General features: G+C 35.7%; 2 protein-coding genes across 3 annotated transcripts in view; both read right to left on the reverse strand.

The window, feature by feature from the left end:
• galnt9 (polypeptide N-acetylgalactosaminyltransferase 9) overlaps positions 1–21,719 on the reverse strand; it is a 230,961-nt gene that overhangs the window by 138,636 nt on the left and 70,606 nt on the right. The window contains exon 4 of one of the 2 annotated variants that reach the window (XM_062051655.1): positions 14,461–14,635. In XM_062051655.1, coding sequence (XP_061907639.1) covers positions 14,461–14,635 — 175 coding nt within the window. Of the gene's footprint in view, positions 1–14,460; positions 14,636–21,719 lie in introns of those variants that run through there. The other variant, XM_062051656.1, reaches the window with a different exon arrangement.
• Positions 1,677–3,547, reverse strand: LOC133651682 (uncharacterized). Its single transcript, XM_062049699.1, has 2 exons — positions 2,716–3,547; positions 1,677–2,204 (listed from the first exon to the last, which is right to left on the reverse strand). The coding sequence occupies exons 1-2, from the start codon at positions 3,240–3,242 to the stop codon at positions 2,021–2,023; spliced, it is 711 nt and encodes a 236-aa protein (XP_061905683.1). The 5' UTR covers positions 3,243–3,547; the 3' UTR covers positions 1,677–2,020.

The following is a 21,719-nucleotide window of genomic DNA, read 5'->3' on the forward strand; positions in this document are numbered from 1 at the left end:
TTAAGTGACTTTATATACTCTGGACCTAGACGTTGAGTCTGCGACATACATGGCGGACAATAACTGATACAGTCTGCTTTGCCAGTCCAAATGTATTCAATGTTTTCCGTAGTCTTCCCTTGTCGGCCAGGTGATACAAAGCACACCCTACCTTTTTTTTTTATCATATCCACGGGAGCCCACATTCTCCTTGTCTCTCCTTGGACAAAGTTTTTCGGTAAGTAGAATCACAGCTGACCTGGACATTCGAAAGTTTTCTTGCTGTCTGAGAAGTGTTGTATCCCAGATAGCTGCAATTGCTTTCTCTTAAAGGGAAACTTCGGTTTTTTTCAACCTGGGCCCTGTTTTCATAATTTTTTCTGTATATGTGAGTGCTGGATAAAACATTTTTTGAGGTCGCGCCAGTATTGAGCAGGGCAGGCAGCCTCCAGCCCAGCTAACGCTCGTACACAGGGCAACTGGCTCTCGTCAAAATTCGGCCTATAAACATGCATTTTTTTCACACTGACAGGCTCAGATAGTTACAATGAGTGTCCGACAACATACTAGAAAGGAGAAATTAACGTATGTCTCTACCTTTAGCTGGAGATCGCTGTTTGTTGTGAGCTGTGTCCAAATCTCACCACGCTACAAATCTCGTTCCGAAATCTCGCGATAACTCGCGACAAAACACCGGTGGAAAAACAGTTACCTGACTGAGGTGAAGAGAGACGACCGAAGTGATTTTGTATTGGACTAAGTTACCGAAGACTGTTAGTTTAGTTTTATAGAAAAGGATAAAAGTAAAACAATGGTTCGTGAGTGCGCATTTCCAAACTGTGGCAACAAAATGTTGCGCTACTCTTCGCGCAGCTTTCATAGACTACCTTACTTCAACACGGACACACTGAAGTTATGGCTAGCTGTGCTACAAATGGATGCCGACACTCCTGTTGATGTACTGCGCCGTGCCGACCACAGGGTCTGCAGTGATCACTTTGATCGGGATGACTACTGCCAGTCAAAGAAGAGACCAAATCCGAAGCACCTTTACCTAAAGAAAAGTGCAGTCCCAAGATGGGAGACACCAGCTGCATGCAGAGTGCAGGTAATGTTACGTTATTAGCTAATATGTTGTGTTGATGTGATATCAGTATACACGAATGATAGTAGCAAATATAAGCACTGTATTAGCACCTTTACTAGCAAATAGCATGTGTAAACTTTCAACTAGTGTAAAAATCAGACAAAGGATGCTCATACGTAGCTGACAGCATCTATAATTGACCTAGTTTGTAATTTCAAACACTGTGCATATACTTTATCAATGAGTTGAATGTGTGATCGCTGTTTTGATGTTTTTCTTAGTTTGTAAATTCAGCTACAGCACCGCTTATAAGCATTTAGTTTACGGATGAGCAGTGGTCTTTTTCACAATCCAGCATTCTCAAAACACTACATCCAATATATAAACAATATATATATATATATATATATGGGTGTCAGGCGCAATACAATATCTTTTAGATCAAAATGTAGCTCAGTTACAATGGGTGGTATAGCTACTACTTTGCGGATAGTTTTTTCTGATTATTGCCTTTGTTTGATTCTTTTGATATGATAGGATCGGATATGATATAATAGAAGCGCACAGTGGGTTGCAAAGCCCATCTATGAACGGACCAAGCAAACCTTCCGTACCAACCTCATGGAGAGAGTCCTGAAGAGAAGGGATGACCACACTGTTGTTTATACAGAGCCTTTGCCCTGTCGCAAACCACGCCGAAGATTACTGCACAACATAGCTCCTGTTCCGAGGCCTGAAAAGGCAGACTTACTTGCACGGCACAGTTCACGGTTCAAACCATACTAAAGCTGACAAAAAATAATGTATAGAACATTATTGGTGTGTGTGGGGGTGTGGTTGTGGGGGTGTTGGTTTGTGGTTTAAAATAAAGAGATAGAAACACAGCTGTGCTATTGTTATTACTTTATTGTAAAAGATTGAATCTTACAGTGATATGTACGTGTACAGAAATATTTACAGTATATTGAAGATGTCCTCTGCCTCGTTGAAGCCAGTGTAAGTGCCGGTGGGAGAGGGGTACTTGCTTCTTATAGCCATAACTATACATCTAGGCAACACTCTCCTATTGCCACGACCTAGACGCTCTCCTCTGAGCGCCCACTCCAGCACCACACGGTAAGCCACTAGTCTGCATTGGCTGGAGAAGAGGAAAGAATCAAGTTTATTTGTGAAAAGTATGATGACTAAATACATACTGTAACAGTTATGAAGACTAAATACATACAGTTCTGAAGACTAAATACATACAGTTCTGAAGACTAAATACATACAGTTCTGAAGACTAAATACATACAGTTCTGAAGACTAAATACATACAGTTATGAAGACTAAATACATACTGTAACAGTTATGAAGACTAAATACATACAGTTATGAAGACTAAATACATACTGTAACAGTTATGAAGACTAAATACATACAGTTATGAAGACTAAATACATACTGTAACAGTTATGAAGACTAAATACATACAGTTATGAAGACTAAATACATACAGTTATGAAGACTAAATACATACAGTTATGAAGACTAAATACATACTGTAACAGTTGTAATGACTAAATACATACTGTAACAGTAATTACTCATACCAGAGACCTTTCTCAGTAAATAAATTACACAAAGCTAAATATGTCACGTATACTCACTCAATAGACAGCTGGCCGTTTTCTCCCTGTGGTCTTGGCCGCCTCTTCCAGTTGATTTTGGGAACATGGAAGAAGGTCTCTAGCACTGCCCTGTTGATCAAGGAGGGGAAATCCTCTGATGACGTTACACAGCGTTGTGTACCGTCCACTGGGTAATCCCCAAACACAGCTGGCTGCAAAAGGTCCCATTCCCTGCAACAGAGGCATTCCTCCTCTGTAGGCAAAGGTACACAGCACCCACAGGAACACCACCAGTTTCCAGTGTTTCGCAGCCTTGCAGCAGCTGGTTCCGTGCCCTCTGCCTGTTGCCCAACTCCGTCTCTCCTCGTCCGTTCTTCAATTTCTTGAAGCTCTTCATCTGTGTACTCCGGCTCAAATAGATACGGCCGGCCATCAAAATCAAATGCAATTTCATCCACGTCGTCCACATCAGGCAAAAATTCAGCCATGACAGACAAACAAACAAACTTTTCTATAAAACTAAAATAACAGTCTTCGGTAATCCAACAGAAAATCACTTCAGTCATCTCTCTTCACCTCAGTCAGGTAACTGTTTTTCCACCGGTGTTTTGTCGCGAGTTATCGCGAGATTTCGGAACGAGATTTGTAGCGTGGTGAGATTTGGACACAGCTCACAACAAACAGCGATCTCCAGCTAAAGGTAGAGACATACGTTAATTTCTCCTTTCTAGTATGTTGTCGGACACTCATTGTAACTATCTGAGCCTGTCAGTGTGAAAAAAATGCATGTTTATAGGCCGAATTTTGACGAGAGCCAGTTGCCCTGTGTACGAGCGTTAGCTGGGCTGGAGGCTGCCTGCCCTGCTCAATACTGGCGCGACCTCAAAAAATGTTTTATCCAGCACTCACATATACAGAAAAAATTATGAAAACAGGGCCCAGGTTGAAAAAAACCGAAGTTTCCCTTTAAGGTATTCATGTGTGATTTCCACAAGCGTCTGTACATGTAGAAGAAGGAGAAACACGGGCATGTCTGGATGACTCGCCTTCATATTTCCGGTGGTTAGCTCTGAGTTACGAAATCGCTTGTTATGAAGCTGGCTGTGGCGCGTTCTTTCTGATGTCACTTCCTGTGTGGGGCATGGTCTTTCTGGCGTCACTTCCTCTCCGAACTCAGTTTGTAAACAATCAATGAGTCCATACAAAGCTAAGAGCCGGAGATTCAAGAAATAGACGGCGCACTTACCCGTGTAAAAAATTAGTGTGGCTGAAACGGGGCTTAGGCTAAATAATTATTCATTTAAGGGGTTACCTGGCTTAGTGTAGACTTAGTCTCAGTCAACAAGACCTGCCAATATGGAGCCTTGTGGAACTCCACATGTTATAGTTTTACTTGGAGATTTGCTGTTATTTATTTGCACGTATTCCTCCCTTTCAAATAAATAACTTCCAAATAATACAGCATGTCACACCATTTTTAAGCCAGGCCAAAAATATATGTTTTAAACGTGATCAAGCAAGTCGTGATTTTTTCTGTCAAAAAGTCTGGATTTTTTTTGTAAAAAAGTCGGGATTTTTTTGTCAAAAAGTCGGGTTTTCTTCTGTCAAAAACTCGGGATATTTTTGGTCTAGAAGTCTGGATTTTTTTCTGTCAAAATGTCTGGATTTTTTTCCTGTTAAAATGTCGGGTTTTTTTATGTCAAAAATTCAGGGTTTTTTCTGTCAAAAAGTCTGGAATTTTTCTGTCAAAAAGTCATTTATTTTTTTGGTCAGAAAATCTGGATTTTTTTATGTTAAAATGTCGGGATTTTTCTGTTAAAATGTCTGGGGTTTTTTTCAGTCAAAAAGTCAGGTTTTTTCTGTAAAAAAATCTGGGTTTTTCTGTCAAAAATTTGAGATTTTTTCCGTCAAAAAGTCGGATTTCTTTCTGTCAAAAAGTCAGGATTTTTTCTATGAAAAATCGGAATTTTTTTGGTGAAAAAGTCTGAAATTTTTCCGCCAAAAAGTCAGAATTTTTTTCTGTCAAAAAGTCAGGATTTTATCTGTCAAAAAGTAGGTTTTTTCTGTCGAAAAGTCTGGGGTTGTTTCCGTCAAAAAATCACGATTTTTTTACAGAAAAAAATCAGGATTTTTTTTTTCGTCAAAAAATCTGGATTTTTTCTGTCAAAAAAATCTGGATTTCTTTCTGTAAAAAAATCTGGATATTTTTTTGTAAAAGAATCTGGATTTTTTTTTCTGTGAAAAAAACGGGATTATTTTCCGTCAAAAAGTCGGCATTTTTTATGTAAATAAAATCAGGATTTTTTTCTGTCAAAAAGTCTGGATTTTTTTGGTCAAAAAGTCTGGATTTTTTTGGTCAAAAAGTCTGGATTTTTTTTGTCAAAAAGTCTGAATTTTTTTTGTCAAAAAGTCTCGATTTTTTTCTGTCTAAAAGTCTGAATTTTTTGTGTCAAAAAGTCAACACTTACATGCCTGCATGTGTGTGCACTGCTTCCCTGTGTGTAACACAATATACACTATACAGCAGAGTGTAAATAGAATTTCCCATGAAGGCTTATAATCAGTGTCAAAAGGAAAAGGGAAGGTGTAAATGATCCCTGAGACAGCATGGTTGTCATATGCTTGGTTACATAGTCTATAAAAGACATCATTACTGACGGCTCAGCCGCTAGTGTTGCTAACCTCCTGTGACTTCAACATTAACACAAAAACATTACACCTGGAGCTTCAAATTAAGCTCAGCAGATTCAACTTTTTTCTTCTTAACAAAGAGGAAAAAGTACACAGTACATGTGACAAAAAAATGAAAATTGCTTTCTTTTTCACTTCCCCTAAACCCGGAAGCTGAAAGAACAGGTGCCCAAGTGTGTAGTACACCCAATACAGTTATGTCAGCTTAAACAGTAATGTGAACAGGCAACATTTCTACTGCAAATACACAACACACCGGGGGGACTGCCATGCCAATGAATCAAAACACTGCATCTGAGAGCTGGCAGCCTTTTCTTTGCCTCCGTATGCACAGGCAGTGTGCACAAGGTCATTGATAGACTTGTAGAGGAACCATCCATCTTACTAATCACTGCATGTGTCATGGTGAATAATCATATTATGATAAATAGCTGACGCCTTCCATTGTGACAAATAGGCTGTGTAGATAGAGGGTAAATCTTTCAGAATAAAGGAGATGCATGGAGTGTTTGCACACATACAGTAGATTATACAAATTCACACTCAACAACTTAAACACACACAAATTGAAGCGGCACAAGCAAGTCTTGAACGTGCCTGCTTTGCTTGATCTTTTTACCCATCTGCTTCTGCTGGAATCAAAAAGTGTTGTACTTGTAATTTGCTCCATTGAAAACGACATTTTCAGACGGCAATCTGTAAAAACAGACCTTGTGCAATTTGCCGACGCACGTAAAACAGAGGTATTGCAGGATGGATGGTCTACATAGAGGCATGGAAGGCACATCTATTTTTAAAACAAGAGCAGATGGGGAACAGTCGAAGCTAACCGGGATATCAATTGACATCTGTAACATTCTGAGGCAAATATACAACTCTGCGTACAAAGTGAGAGCTGTTAGATCCCCGTCATGCAGTGCACCTTTACGAGAATTTGTAAAACAATGGTAGACTCCAAAGAGTGTTACATTGTAATCAGATTGTTGCAAGAAATCAGCGTGTGTGACATTTCCTGAAGGGTATTTAAATACAAACATCTGTGCTGTTTCAATGCAAACAACCTGTGCATCCTGTGCACGGTTGAAGTGCCCATGAGCAGGGTGCCAAATGTTCCTGAAACTTAGCTCAAAGAGGTTTTTCCGTACATGCCTGCAAGTCAGGGTTTTTTCCTGTCAAAAAGTCCAGATTTTTTTCTGTCAAAAAATCAGGATTTTTTTCTGTCAAAAAATCGGGATTTTTTTCTGTCAAAAAATCGGGATTTTTTTCTGTCAAAAAGTCAGGATTTTTTTCTGTCAGAAAGTCTGGATTTTTTTCTGTCAGAAAGTCGGGGTTTTTTCTGTCAGAAGGTCTCGATTTTTTTCTGCCAGAAAATCTGGATTTTTTTTGTCAAAAAGTCAGGATCTTTTCTGTCAAAAAGTCTGGATTTGCACTGTCAAAAAGTCTGGATTTTTTCTGTCAAAAAGTCGGGATATTTTCCGTCAAAACTTCGGGATATTTTCTGTCAAAACTTCGGGATTTTTTCCATCAAAAAGTCGGGATTTTTTCCATCAAAAAGTCAGGATTTTTCTGTCAAAAAGTCGGGGGTTTTTCTGTCAAAAAGTCAGGTTTTTTTCTGTCAAAAAGTTGTTTTTTTTCTGCCAAAAAGTCAGGATTTTTCTGTCAAAAAGTCAAATTTTTTTCTGTCAAAAAAAATCTGTATTTTTTTCTGTTAAAAAAAATCTGTATTTTTTTTTGTCAAAAAATCTGTATTTTTTTTTTGTCAAAAAATCTGTATTATTTTCTGTCAAAAAATCTGTATTTTTTTCTGTGAAAAAATCGGTATTGTTTTCTGTCAAAAAATCGGTATTGTTTTCTGTCAAAAAATCTGTATTTTTTTCTGTCAAACAATCTGGATTTTTTTCTGTCAAAAAATCTGTATTTTTTCTGTCAAAATTTTTTTTTTTTTTGTCAAAAAATCTGTATTTTTTTCTGTCAAAAAATCTGTATTTTTTTCTGTCAAAAAATCGGGATTTTTTTCTGTCAAAAAATCGGGATTTTTTTTTGTGAAAAAATCCAGATTTTTTTTCTGTCAAAAAATCTGGATTTTTCTGTCAAAAAGTGGGGATGTTTTGTGTCAAAAAATGGGGATTTTTTTCCGTCAAAAAAATCAGGATTTCTTTCTGTGAAAGTCTGGATTTATTCTGTGGAAAAATTAGGGATTTTTTCTGTCAAAAGGTCAGGGTTTTTTCTGTCATAAAATCTTTTTTTTTCTGTCAAAAAGTCAGGATTTTTCTGTCAAAAAGTCGCATTTTTTCTGTGAAAAAATCTTGGATTTTTTTCTGTGAAAAAATGTTTTTTTTTCTGTCAAAAAGTCTGGAGTTTTCTGTGAAAAAATCTGGGGTTTTTTTTCTGTCAAAAAATCGGGATTTTTTTCTGTCAAGAAATCTGGATTTTTTCCGTCAAAAAGTCTGAATTTTTTTTGGTCCAAAAGTCGACACTTACACGCCTGCATGTGTGTGCACTGCTTCCCTGTGTGTAACACAATATACACTGCACAGCAAAGTGTAAATAGAATTTCCCATGACGGCTTATAATCAGTGTCAAAAGGAAAAGGGAAGGTGTAAATGATCCCTGAGAGAGCATGGTTGTCATATGCTTGGTTACATAAAAGACATCATTGCTGACGGCTCAGCCACTAGTGTTGCTAACCTCCTGTGACTTCAACATGAACACAAAAACATTACACCTGGAGCTTCAAATTGAGCTCAGCAGACAATGAGGATACTAACCCGTTGTATTTGATATAATGACTTGGTGGATTAAGAAGTCGCATGATGTTTTTTTCAAAATGTATACTAAATAATAATAAAGGTTGTACAAAGTATTTGAGTGAGTGAAACAAGTTTTGGATCTCCGACCAAGCAGCATTCATTCTGATCCCAAAAGACTGGTTGTGTTCCCATTAAGCACACAAGTCAGTCCTGTTCCTTGGGAAATAGAGTCAACCATTACTTAGAAAATGTAAGAAACACCAAATAACAGCCCTCATTTTGGAGCTCCATACAATATCTTACTTTGAGGGATAGGAAAAGGGTTAAGGACGAGTTTGTTATTGATGCAGTCACTAAAAAAAAAATGTCAATAGAGATCTGTTTTGAGAATTGCCACAACAAAACTGATTGTAAACTTCGATGCATTGGCAAAGTCGGGTGATCAACAACCCTGCCTGCTCCCACTAAAAGAGAATGTACCTTTAAGTGTTAACCCTTTAATACCGTTTGTATGTTTCTTTGATTATATGATGTTGTTGAAAATAGAGATAGTATGATTAAAATAGCCCATGTTTGAGAAGTTACCCTCAGTTCCAACTGATATGATATGCTTTGAAATGCATCATGTGCTCGATAGCCAATGTGGCCCCTAAACCAAAAAGTTTGCCCACCCAAGGGCGTAACAATCTTATTCCCTTTGTTTGGGTTTAGGAAGCTTTATAAATAAATGTTACAAAAATGAATAGCTGAATAGCTTGTGTAAGAAACTCATAGAAGAAAAAAGGTTGGACACCCCTGATTTGGACTATGAACTGTCAAGAGAGTGCAACAACAGCTGTATTATTTATATATATATATACATATATATATATATATATATATATATATATATATATATATATATATATATATATATATATATATATATATATATATATATATATATATATATATATATATATATATATATATATATATATATATATATATATATATATATATATATATACATATATATATATGAAGTCAGGTTTTTTTCTGTCAAAAAGTAGGTTTTTTTTCTGTCAAAAAGTCGGGTTTTTTTCCATCAAAATAATGGGGATTTTCTGTCAAAAAGTCGGGATATTTTCTGTCAAAAAGTCTGGATTTTTTCCATCAAAAAGTCTGGATTTTTCCAGTCAAAAAGTCTGGATTTTTTCCGTCAAAAAGTCTGGATTTTGTCCGTCAAAAAGTCTGGATTTTTTCAGTCAAAAAGTCTGTTTTTTTCTGTCAAAAAGTCTGGATTTTTCTGTCAAAAAGTCTGGATTTTTTCTGTCAAAAAGTCTGGATATTTTCTGTCAAAAAGTCTGGATTTTTTCCGTCCAAAAGTCTGGATTTTTTCCGTCAAAAAGTCTGGATTTTTTCTGTCAAAAAGTCAGGATTTTTCTGTCAAAAAGTCAGGATTTTTTTGTCAAAAAGTCTCATTTTTTCTGTCAAAAAATCTGGATTTTTTTTCTGTCAAAAAATCTGGATTTTTTTTCTGTCAAAAAATCTGGATTTTTTTTCTGTCAAAAAATCTGGATTTTTTTTCTGCCAAAATTTTTTTTGATTTTTTCAATTAAAAAAATGTTGGGTTTTTTTCTGTCAAAAAATCGGAATTTTTTTTTTCAAAAAGTCTGGATTTTTTTCTGTCAAAAAGTCTGGATTTTTTCCGTCAAAAAGTCTAGATTTTTTCCGTCAAAAATTCAGGATTTTTCTGTCAAAAAGTCAGGATTTTTTTTGTCAAAAAGTCTCATTTTTTCTGTCAAAAAATCTGGATTTTTTTTCTGTCAAAAAATTTGGATTTTTTTTCTGCCAAAAAATTTTAGATTTTTTCAAGTAAAAAAATTTTGTTTTTTTTTTCCGTCAAAAAATCGGGATATTTTCTGTCAAAAAGTCTGGATTTTTTCCGTCAAAAAGTCTGGATTTTTTCCGTCAAAAAGTCTGGATTTTTTCCGTCAAAAAGTCTGGATTTTTTCCGTCAAAAAGTCTGGATTTTTTCCGTCAAAAAGTCTGGATTTTTTCCATCAAAAAGTCAGGATTTTTCTGTCAAAAAGTCAGGATTTTTTTGTCAAAAAGTCTCATTTTTTTCTGTCAAAAAATATGGATTTTTTTTCTGTCAAAAAATTTGGATTTTTTTTCTGCCAAAAATTTTTGGATTTTTTCAAGTAAAAAAATGTTGGTTTTTTTTCTGTCAAAAAATCGGGATATTTTCTGTCAAAAAGTCTGGATTTTTTCCGTCAAAAAGTCTGGACTTTTTCCGTCAAAAAGTCTGGATTTTTTCCATCAAAAAGTCTGGATTTTTTCCGTCAAAAAGTCTGGATTTTTTCTGTCAAAAAGTCTGGATATTTTCTGTCAAAAAGTCTGGATTTTTTCCGTCAAAAAGTCTGGATTTTTTCCGTCAAAAAGTCTGGATTTTTTCCGTCAAAAAGTCTGGATTTTTTCTGTCAAAAAGTCTGGATATTTTCTGTCAAAAAGTCTGGATTTTTTCCGTCAAAAAGTCAGGATTTTTTCTGTCAAAAAGTCTGGATTTTTTCCGTCAAAAAGTCAGGATTTTTCTGTCAAAAAGTCAGGATTTTTTTGTCAAAAAGTCTCATTTTTTCTGTCAAAAAATCTGGATTTTTTTTCTGTCAAAAAATTTGGATTTTTTTTCTGCCGAAAATGTTTAAATTTTTTCAATTTAAAAAAATGTGGGTTTTTTTCTGTCAAAAAATCGGGTTTTTTTTTTTCAAAAAGTCTGGATTTTTTCTGTCAAAATACCGGACAACCCTAATATATATAAATATAAATATATATATATATATATATATATATATATATATATATATATATATATATATATATATATATATATATATATATATATATATATATATATATATATATATATATATATATATATATATATATATATATATATATATATATATATATATATATATATATATTGATATTAATCAATTTAATAATTTATTATGTAAATTATCAAACTTTTTATTTTTTATATCTTTTATGTAAATGTATGTAATATATTATTTTTTTAAGTATTTTTAAGTATGCAGTTATAACTTTCCTAGTTGTTCTGATAATATGTTCTGAAATACACTTTCCACATGTATTCATGTAAAAAAAAAAAAGATGACGTAGACACTTGTGATTTAGGGCTATATAAATAAACATTGATTGATTGATTGATATGCAAAAAATTTGCTCCGTTGCTTTCCATAGAAGTGTTGAGAAGCCCTGCTCTATCTATCCCATCTCTCGCCTGCCTCACAACCAGCTTATATACGTATATGGGCAGCACAAACATTATTTACAAACATTTGCAGCATGACAACTTTGAATAAAGTGCAATATGTGTGCTTGAAGAAGTGTGTTGCTGGTAAACTGAAGTAGCAGGTAGACATTGAGCTGAGACCCCCACAAGTAATATTGTAAAAATTGGCCTGAAGAGAGTAATGTAAAAAAAATAAAAATAAAAATAAAAATACAAGTGAGCTGCATCTTTGATTACAACCTGCTCTGACATTTCCCTATTTGTCTCTCTTCCTTGTCTTGTGTATGTCATATAAGTGTGGATTTTTTCTGTCAAAAAAGTCTGGATTTTTTCCGTCAAAAAGTCGGGATATTTTTTGTCAAAAAGTCGGGATATTTTCTGTCAAAAAGTCGAAATTTTTTTCTGTCAAAAAGTCTGGATTTTTTCTGTCAAAAAGTCTGGATTTTTTCTGTCAAAAAGCCGGGATGTTTTGTGTCCAAAAATCGGGTTTTACTCTGTCAAAAAGTCAGATTCTTTTCTGTCAAAAATATTTTTTTCTGTAAAAATGGAATAGGGTTAGGGTTAGGCCTAGTGTAACCCTAACCCGAACCCTAACCCCCAACCCTAACCCTAAGCCTAACCCTAACTCTAACCCTAGCCATTTGGAAGAATTCAGGATTTTTTTTCGTGAAAAAGTCTGGATTTTTTTGGTCAAAAAATTGTCATATTTTTTGTCAAAAAGTTGGGATTTTTTTCATCAAAAAATCTGTATTTTTTTTTTGGAAAAAGTCTGGATTTTTTTCTGTTAAAAAGTCGGGATGTTTTCTGTCAAAAAAAAATCAGGATTTTCTTTTTTCAAAAAGTCTGGATTTTTTTCTGTCAAATTACCGGACAACCCTAATATATATATATATATATATATATATATATATATATATATATATATATATATATATATATATATATATATATATATATATATATATATATATATATATATATATATATATATATATATATATATATATATATATATATATATATATATATATATATATATATATATATATATATATATATATATATATATATATATATATATATATATATATATATATATAATATAATATAAAGAATAAATAAAAATAAAAACAATAAAAATAAAAAATATATATATATATATAAATAATAAAAAAATAAATATATATATATAAATATATATATATATATATATATATATATATATATATATATATATATATATATATATATATATATATATATATATATATATATATATATATATATATATAATATACATACATATACTAATATAGAAATACATATTTTTTATTTATTTTTTTATTATTCTTTTATATATATATATATATATATATATATATATATGTATATATATATATATATATATATATATATATATATATATATATATATATATATATATATATATATATATATATATATTGAAATTAATACATTTAATAATTGATTATGCAAATTAATATACTTTTTTTTATATATTTGTTATGTTTATTCATGTAATATATAAATTGGCTTTCATTATTTTTAAGTATGCAGTTATCCCTTTCCTATATATATATATATATAAATATATATATATATATATATATATATATATATATATATATATATATATATATATATATATATATATATATATCGTCGTCGTCGTCGGCGGTCACTCGAAACGAGTATGACTGTCCTCCAAGGGATGTTAGGGTGGATTCCCTATATGGAGGACGCCTGTGCGTGGAATCTTTTAATGTGGGGAGACTGGTGCACGGTCAGCCACCACACAGTCCTTGGCATTGAGCGGGCCAGGGTCCAGTGGCATGGAAACCAAGACGACTGGGGACCCGTCTTTGCTGCAGCCTTCATCCGCCTTCCCAGCCGTTGTGGTGCATTCCGCTGCCGCCATCTTCCGCCTGGTCCACCGTTGAGGCGGTTTTCACTATTCGCCCATAGCTGGGGTTATTTACCCATAGCTGGGACAGGGGTTGACTGGGCACCAGGGCATGTCCACACACCGGTGGGCCTGCATGCCCCGTCTCTGGGGCCCCCTGCTGCTCCGAGATCCCGTACAACTTAGCCTGGAACCGCGAGGTTCCAGTTACCGTGTGTGGCCACGAGGAGGCATGTACGAGTCTTGACAATGGAGAGGCTATGTACCGGCTGAGGAGGCTTATGCACTCGGCTCCTCTTTTCGCCCTCTGAGACAGAGGGCTAGCTATATATATACATACATACATACATACATACATACATACATACATACATACATACATATATATATATATATATATATATATATATATATATATATATATATATATATATATATATATATATATATTATACTTTTTATTTTATATATTTGTATGTATATTCATATAATATATAAATTGGCTTTCATTATTTTTAAGTATGTGATTATCACTTTCCTAGTTTTTCTGATAATATGCTCAGAAATACACTTTCCACATGTATTCATGTAAAAAAAAAAAGATGACGTAGTGTATCTACAAAAAAACACCTATTTGCTCTGTTGCTTTCTTTGAATCAAGTGCAATATGTGTGCTTGAAGGTTGCTGGTAAACTGAAGTAGCAGGTAGACACTGAGCTGAGACCCCCACGAGTAATATTGTAAAAATCGGCCTGAGGAAAGCAATTTAAAAAAACAAAATAAAAATACGAGTGAGCTGCATCTTTGATTACAACCTGCTCTGACATTTCCCTATTTGTCTCTCTTCCTTGTCTTGTGTATGTCATATTTAAGTGATCTTATTTAACACTCCTTTTAGCATGTTCCGATCTATTTTATTAATGAATCAAGCAACAACCTTCATGTCACTGAGAAGGTCACACAGCTGAAAAGTGCAGCACTATACATCAAAATGCAGGCAGCTGTCCAAAGTGCGCCTCTCAGTGACAATGCCAATTTGTACCGGAAACATAAAAAGAAAGCGACAAAAGACACAGTTGGGACATCTGACCTGCTTTTTGTTCAACACCACATTCTCTTACCAGCCTGAGTTGAACTCCACGTGGGCATCAAAGAAGCCCACCACGGGGGCCGTGGCCGCGTTCCAGCCGTGTATTCTGGCTCGGATCAGACCCTCCCGCTTGATGTTCCGCACGATCTTGACCAGGCCGGGGTAACGCTTGTTCACATACTGGTCCAAGTTAAACTTCAGCTCCACTGAAAGAGGACAGATTCAAACAGAATTGCTCACTCAATGGTGGACGAGTCAGGCACAGAAAGTCACCACAAACATAAATGCTGGTTTCGTTTATTTAAATTACACCCGCGATTCTCAAATTGCGGTACGGTACACATGCGCCATCTAGTGGTACGCCGAAGATTCACTTGAATAAAGTACAGTGTTTTATAGGGATGTCCGATAATGGCTTTTTGCCGATATCAGATATTCCGATATTGTCCAACTCTTTAATTACCGATACCGATATCAACCGATACCGATATCAACCGATATATGCAGTCGTGGAATTAACACATTATTATGCCTAATTTGGACAACCATGTACGGTGAAGATAAGGTACTTTTTAAAAAAAATAATAACATAAGATAACTAAATTAAAAACATTTTCTTGAATAAAAAAGAAAGTAAAACAATATAAAAACAGTTACATAGAAATTAGTAATTAATGAAAATGAGTAAAATTAAGTGTTAAAGGTTAGTACTATTAGTGGAGCAGCAGCACGCACAATCATGTGTGCTTACGGACTGTATCCCTTACAGACTGTATTGATATATATTGATATATAATGTAGGAACCAGAATATTGATAACAGAAAGAAATGGGGGGAGGGAGGTTTTTTGGGTTGGTGCACTAATTGTAAGTGTATCTTGTGTTTTTATGTTGATTTAATAATAAAAAATAAAAAAAACAACAACAAAAAAAACGATACAGATAATAAAAAAACCGATACCGATAATTTCCGATATTACATTTTAACGCATTTATCGGCATCCCTAGTGTTTTATATTCCTATTTTTTTGACAACAACAAGAATGTTTGATCATATTACACCTATACTGTATTTACCTTTATATACATATATACATATATACATATATATACCTATACTAACTCACCTGCACTGGCTTCCTGTGCACTTAAGATGCAACTTTAAGGTTTTACTACTTACGTATAAAATACTACACGGTCTAGCTCCATCCTATCTTGCTGATTGTATTGTACCATATGTCCCGACAAGTAATCTGCGTTCTAAGAACTCCGGCTTATTAGTGATTCCTAGGGCCAAAATTAATTATGTGGGCTCCAGTACTCTGGAATGCCCTCCCGCTAACAGTTAGAGATGCTACCTCAGTAGAAGCCTTTAAGTCCCATCTTAAAACTCATTTGTATACTCTAGCCTCTAAATAGACCCCCCTTTTAGACCAGTTGATCTGCCGTCTCTTTTCTGCTCTGCCCCCCTCTCCTGCATGGAGATGTTATTAGGTGACCACGGATGATGCACTAGCTGTTCAAAGTCGGGACCCGGGGTGGACCACTCATCTGTGCATCAGTTGGGGACGTCTCTGTGCTGCTGACCCGTCTCCACTCAAGATGATCTCCTGCTGGCCCCACTATGGACTGGACTCTCACTATTATGTTAGATCCACTATGGACTGGACTCTCACACTATTATGTTAAATCCACTATGGACTGGACTCTCACACTATTATGTTAAATCCACTATGGACTGGACTCTCACACTAATATGTTAGATCCACTATGGACTGGACTCTCCCAATATTATGTTAAATCCACTATGGACTGGACTCTCACACTATTATGTTAAATCCACTATGGACTGGACTCTCACACTAATATGTTAGATCCACTATGGACTGGACTCTCACACTATTATGTTAGATCCACTATGGACTGGACTCTCACACTATTATGTTAAATCCACTATGGACTGGACTCTCACACTAATATGTTAGATCCACTATGGACTGGACTCTCACAATATTATGTTAAATCCACTATGGACTGGACTCTCACACTATTATGTTAAATCCACTATGGACTGGACTCTCACTATTATGTTAGATCCACTATGGACTGGACTCTCACACTATTATGTTAAATCCACAATGGACTGGACTCCCACACTATTATGTTAAATCCACTATGGACTGGACTCTCACACTATTATGTTAGATCCACTATGGACTGGACTCTCACACTATTATGTTAAATCCACTATGGACTGGACTCTCACACTATTATGATAAATCCACTATGGACTGGACTCTCTCACTATTATGTTAGATCCACTATGGACTGGACTTTCACTATTATGTTAGATCCACTATGGACTGGACTCTCACTATTATGTTAGATCCACTATGGACTGGACTCTCACACTATTATGTTAGATCCATTATGGACTGGACTCTCACACTATTATGTTAGATCCACTATGGACTGGACACTCTCACTATTATGTTAGATCCACTATGGACTGGACTCTCACTATTATGTTAAATCCACTATGGACTGGACTCTCACACTAATATGTTAGATCCACTATGGACTGGACTCTCACACTATTATGTTAGATCCACTATGGACTGGACTCTCACACTATTATGTTAAATCCACTATGGACTGGACTCTCACACTATTATGTTAGATCCACTATGGACTGGACACTCTCACTATTATGTTAGATCCACTATGGACTGGACTCTCACTATTATGTTAGATCCACTATGGACTGGACTCTCACACTAATATGTTAGATCCACTATGGACTGGACTCTCACACTATTATGTTAGATCCACTATGGACTGGACTCTCACACTATTATGTTAGATCCACTATGGACTGGACTCTCACACTATTATATTAGATCCACTATGGACTGGACTCTCACACTATTATGTTAGATCCACTATGGACTGGACTCTCACACTATTATGTTAGATCCACTATGGACTGGACTCTCACACTATTATGTTAGATCCACTATGGACTGGACTCTCACACTATTATGTTAGATCCACTATGGACTGGACTCTCACACTATTATGTTAGATCCACTATGGACTGGACTCTCACACTATTATGTTAGATCCACTATGGACTGGACTCTCACACTATTATGTTAGATCCACTATGGACTGGACTCTCACACTATTATGTTAGATCCACTATGGACTGGACTCTCACACTATTATGTTAGATCCAATATGGACTGGACTCTCTCACTATTATGTTAGATCCACTATGGACTGGACTCTCACACTATTATGTTAGATCCAATATGGACTGGACTCTCACTATCACTACTATATATTTTAAAGTGAGTTGTTTTTGTCCTTAACATTTGAACAGCACAATGGTTATGCACAGGAGTTATTGTGTACTCTCTAGTTGATGTCCTGCTCTGCTGACAGATCATCTGTTAAATGACAATCTGCACTCTCCACTACTCCTGCTGATGAGGCTGCTCGTCATGGCTGGAAACAAAGTTTGCCAGGTCGCCATCCAGCTGCACAAATTGATGTCTGAGTCTGACGATAGATGGCTGCTTCTTTGGGTTATTGCTGACTCTTCCACTTTCAGAGGGAGAAATTAATAAGGATGCAAGAGACACTCAGGCTTTGAACATCTTCCACAGATAACGTTAGTTAGCTCGCGACATCAATCATTCACTGAATGTATAAAAAAAAAAACTGAAAGACTAATCTTCAGTCAGTAAAAGAGTAAAAATAAAGTAAGGATTTTATTGACAGGCATTTTTTTTATGGGAGCTTGAAGCTCTTTTAAAGGCCTACTGAAATGAAATTTCTCCTCTGCATTTGACCCATCACCTTTGATCACCCCCTGGGAGGTGAGGGGAGCAGTGAGCAGCAGCGGTTGCTTGTTGATGCAGTACAGCCTGAGGGATGGAAGGTCACGGGCATAGCTGCTTACCTGCAGTGATTTCTCCACATTCTCTGAACCCTTTGATGATATTACGGAGCGTAGATGGTGAAATCCCTAAATTCCTTGTAATAGCTGCTTGAGAAAGGTTGTTCTTAAACTGTTCAACAATTTGCTCAGGCATTTGTTGACAAAGTGGTGACCCTCGCCCCATCCTTGTTTGTGAATGACTGAGCATTTCATGGAATCTACTTTTATACCCAATCATGGCACCCACCTGTTCCCAATTAGCCTGCACACCTGTGGGATGATCCAAATAAGTGTTTGATGAGCATTCCTCAACTTTATCAGTATTTATTGCCACCTTTCCCAACTTCTTTGGCACGTGTTGCTGCCATCAAATTCTAAAGTTAATGATTATTTGCAAAAAAAACCAAATGTTTATCAGTTTGAACATCAAATATGTTGTCTTTGTAGCATATTCAACTGAATATGGCTTGAAAAGGATTTGCAAATCATTGTATTCCGTTTATATTTACATCTAACACCATTTCCCAACTCAAATGGAAACGGGGTTTGTAGAAAAAAATCAAAATCAAAACACGACCCCTTTAAGAGACGCAATCCTCTTTAGTAGCTCAGCTTTGCAAACGTCTACCGCACACAAACCTTTAGTAGATCAGGCCCTTAATGTGTAATAATTAACAGGAGAAAAATTACAAGGCTGTATAATCCTGGCAAATAAAACACTGGCTTGCATCCACGGGAGGAGAGTTATGGAGCCCAGCACACCCTATAATATTCAAACTATTCATCATCCTGGGAATACTTTGTGGAAATGTACACGGGGCGTCGCTATTTCTTCTGACGACGAGAGAAAAAACGAGTTTGATGTGTTTTCATACATTAATAATCACAAACACGTCAACCATAGGCAAAGATGTGTAAGCACTGACAAGTGGGAGTTGCCAACAACTTTGTTTCTTTGAACCGATTAGACTAATGACTAATTAGCAACCAAATACAGATACAAAATGATATACATTGTGACACAGTTACTCGTTTAAGTGTTGACATTTGTCTAAAATGCTGTATCGTTGTATTACAGTGTGTAATATATTCTGTATGTCTTGAAATTTGTTTTAAACAAGACAAGTGAAGATATTTTTTTCAGGGCCGGCCCGTGGCATAGGCCGTATAGGCAAATGCTAAGGGCGCCGTCCATCAGGGGGCGCCACGCCAGTGCCACAAATGTTGGAGGAAAAAAAAAAAAAAAATGTTGGTACTACTATTTCTAAATACATAAAATAATCCCACGTTAATTAAAATGCAAAGTAAAGCCTATTTAATAGAAATATTATTTGTTACAACATTACGTCCCCCCTCCCCCGGCACGGTGCGCCCCCTCCCTTCCCGTATCATGACTGTTTTTGGACGTCACCACATAAAAAAATCAACACAAGATGTCAAAAACGGCCAAAACTGTCAGGTGCCCAGGGAAGAAAAAAGAGAAAAGAAGAGGAGAAACGAGAAAAAGACAGAGGTAGCAGGTAGGTAACGTTAGCGGACATGAAATGATTTGTCTGTTACAGAATGTGATAGCAACCTGGCTTTTTAGCATTAAGCTAATGTTACATGATTCGGCAATTGCTAATCAATAAATAGCTACTTCTGTTTTAACGTCGGGTTAATATTGTGGAGGGGGCTAAATTGTTATGGAAAATAATAATGTTACGTTAGGTAATTACAGTACTCCCTGGTGTACAGTCATTTGTAAGTCATTGTAGTTAATGCAATATTAAAAAGCACAAATAGAGAACTCTGTAGGATCCCCTTTTTTTGTAATAAAGTTGTTAAAGTCATACTGGTTTGATATCTTGTTTTGTGCAGTGCCTTATTTATATTGTATTTTTAATTTATTTTATGCAACTTGTTGACATGTTTTATTTTGTGTTTATGTATGTAAAAAATATTGTATTTCATATATTCATTTTTAATTTTTTGTATTCATTTATTTATCCATATTTTTTTGTATCTTGTTAACAATTCTGATTGTTAATTTGCTTTCTTTAAGTAACAAAAAAGGTCAAAGACAAAGCTATTCGGTTTCTTGTGAGTATATACACTTCACTGCCGATGTGGGGGGGGCGCCACCTAAAATCTTGCCTAGGGCGCCAGATTGGTTAGGGCCGGGCCTGTATTTTTTATACAAACCCCAAAAGCAGTGAAGTTGTCACGTTGTGTAAATGGTAAATAAAAAGAGAATACAACAAATCCTTTTCAACTTATATTCAATTGAATAGACTGCAAAGACAAGATACTTAACGTTCAAACTGGTAAACTTTGTTATTTTGTGCAAATATTAGCTCATTTAGAACTTGATGCCTGCAACATGTTTCAAAAAAGCTGACACGAGTGGCAAAAAAGACAGAAAGTTGAGTAATGCTCATCAAACACTTATTTGGAACATCCCACAGGTGAACAAGCTAATTGGGAACAGGTGGGTGCCATGATTGGGTATAAAAGCAACTTCCATGATATGCTCAGTCATTCACAAACAAGGACGGGGCGAGGGTCACCACTTTGTCAACAAATGCCTGAGCAACTTGTTGAACAGTTTAAGAACATTTCTAAACAATCTATTGCAAGGAATTTAGGGATTTCACCATCTAAGGTCTGTAATATCATCAAAAGGTTCAGAGAATCTGGAGAAATCACGACACGTAACATTGAATGCCCGTGACTTTGGATAATTCAGGCGGTACTGCATCAAAAGGCGACATCAGTGTGTAAAGGATATCACCACATGGGCTCAGGAACACTTCAGAAAACCACTGTCAGTAACTAAAAAAGTGGAAAAGCGTTCTGTGGTCTGACGAGTCCACATTTCAAATTGTTCTTGGAAACTGTGTCCTCCGGACCAAAGAGGACAAGAACCATCCAGGTTGTTCTAGGTGCAAAGTTAAAAAGGCAGCATGTGTGATGGTAGGGGGGTGTATTAGTGGCCATGACATGGGTAACTTACACATCTGTGAAGGCACCATTAATGCTGAAAGGTACATACAGCTTTTGGAGCAACATATGTTGCCATTCAAGCAACGTTATCATGGACGCCCCTGCTTATTTCAGCAAGACGATGCCAATTAAGCCACGTGTTACAACAGCGTGGCTTCATAGTAAAAGAGTGCGGGTACTAGACTGGCCTGCCTGTAGTCCAGACCTGTCTCCCATTGAAAATGTGTGAAGCCTAAAATAGCACAAGGGAGACCCCCGGACTGTTGAACAACTTAAGCTGTACATCAAACAAGAATGGGAAAGAATTCCACTTCAAAAATGTGTCTCCTCAGTTCCCAAACCTTTACTGAGTGTTGTTAA

The sequence above is a fragment of the Entelurus aequoreus genome, linkage group LG06 (assembly GCF_033978785.1).
Source record: "Entelurus aequoreus isolate RoL-2023_Sb linkage group LG06, RoL_Eaeq_v1.1, whole genome shotgun sequence".
Classification (NCBI taxonomy): domain Eukaryota; kingdom Metazoa; phylum Chordata; class Actinopteri; order Syngnathiformes; family Syngnathidae; genus Entelurus; species Entelurus aequoreus.

What these genes read in the sequence shown, in the direction of transcription:
- LOC133651682 (XM_062049699.1), bottom strand. Translation starts at nt 3,242, where the DNA reads ATGACTGAAGTGATTTTCTGTTGGATTACCGAAGACTGTTATTTTAGT. An exon ending in AACGGCCAGCTGTCTATTGA is followed by an intron (nt 2,205 to 2,715) that starts GTGAGTATACGT and finishes CCTCTTCTCCAG; the next exon opens with CCAATGCAGACTAGTGGCTT.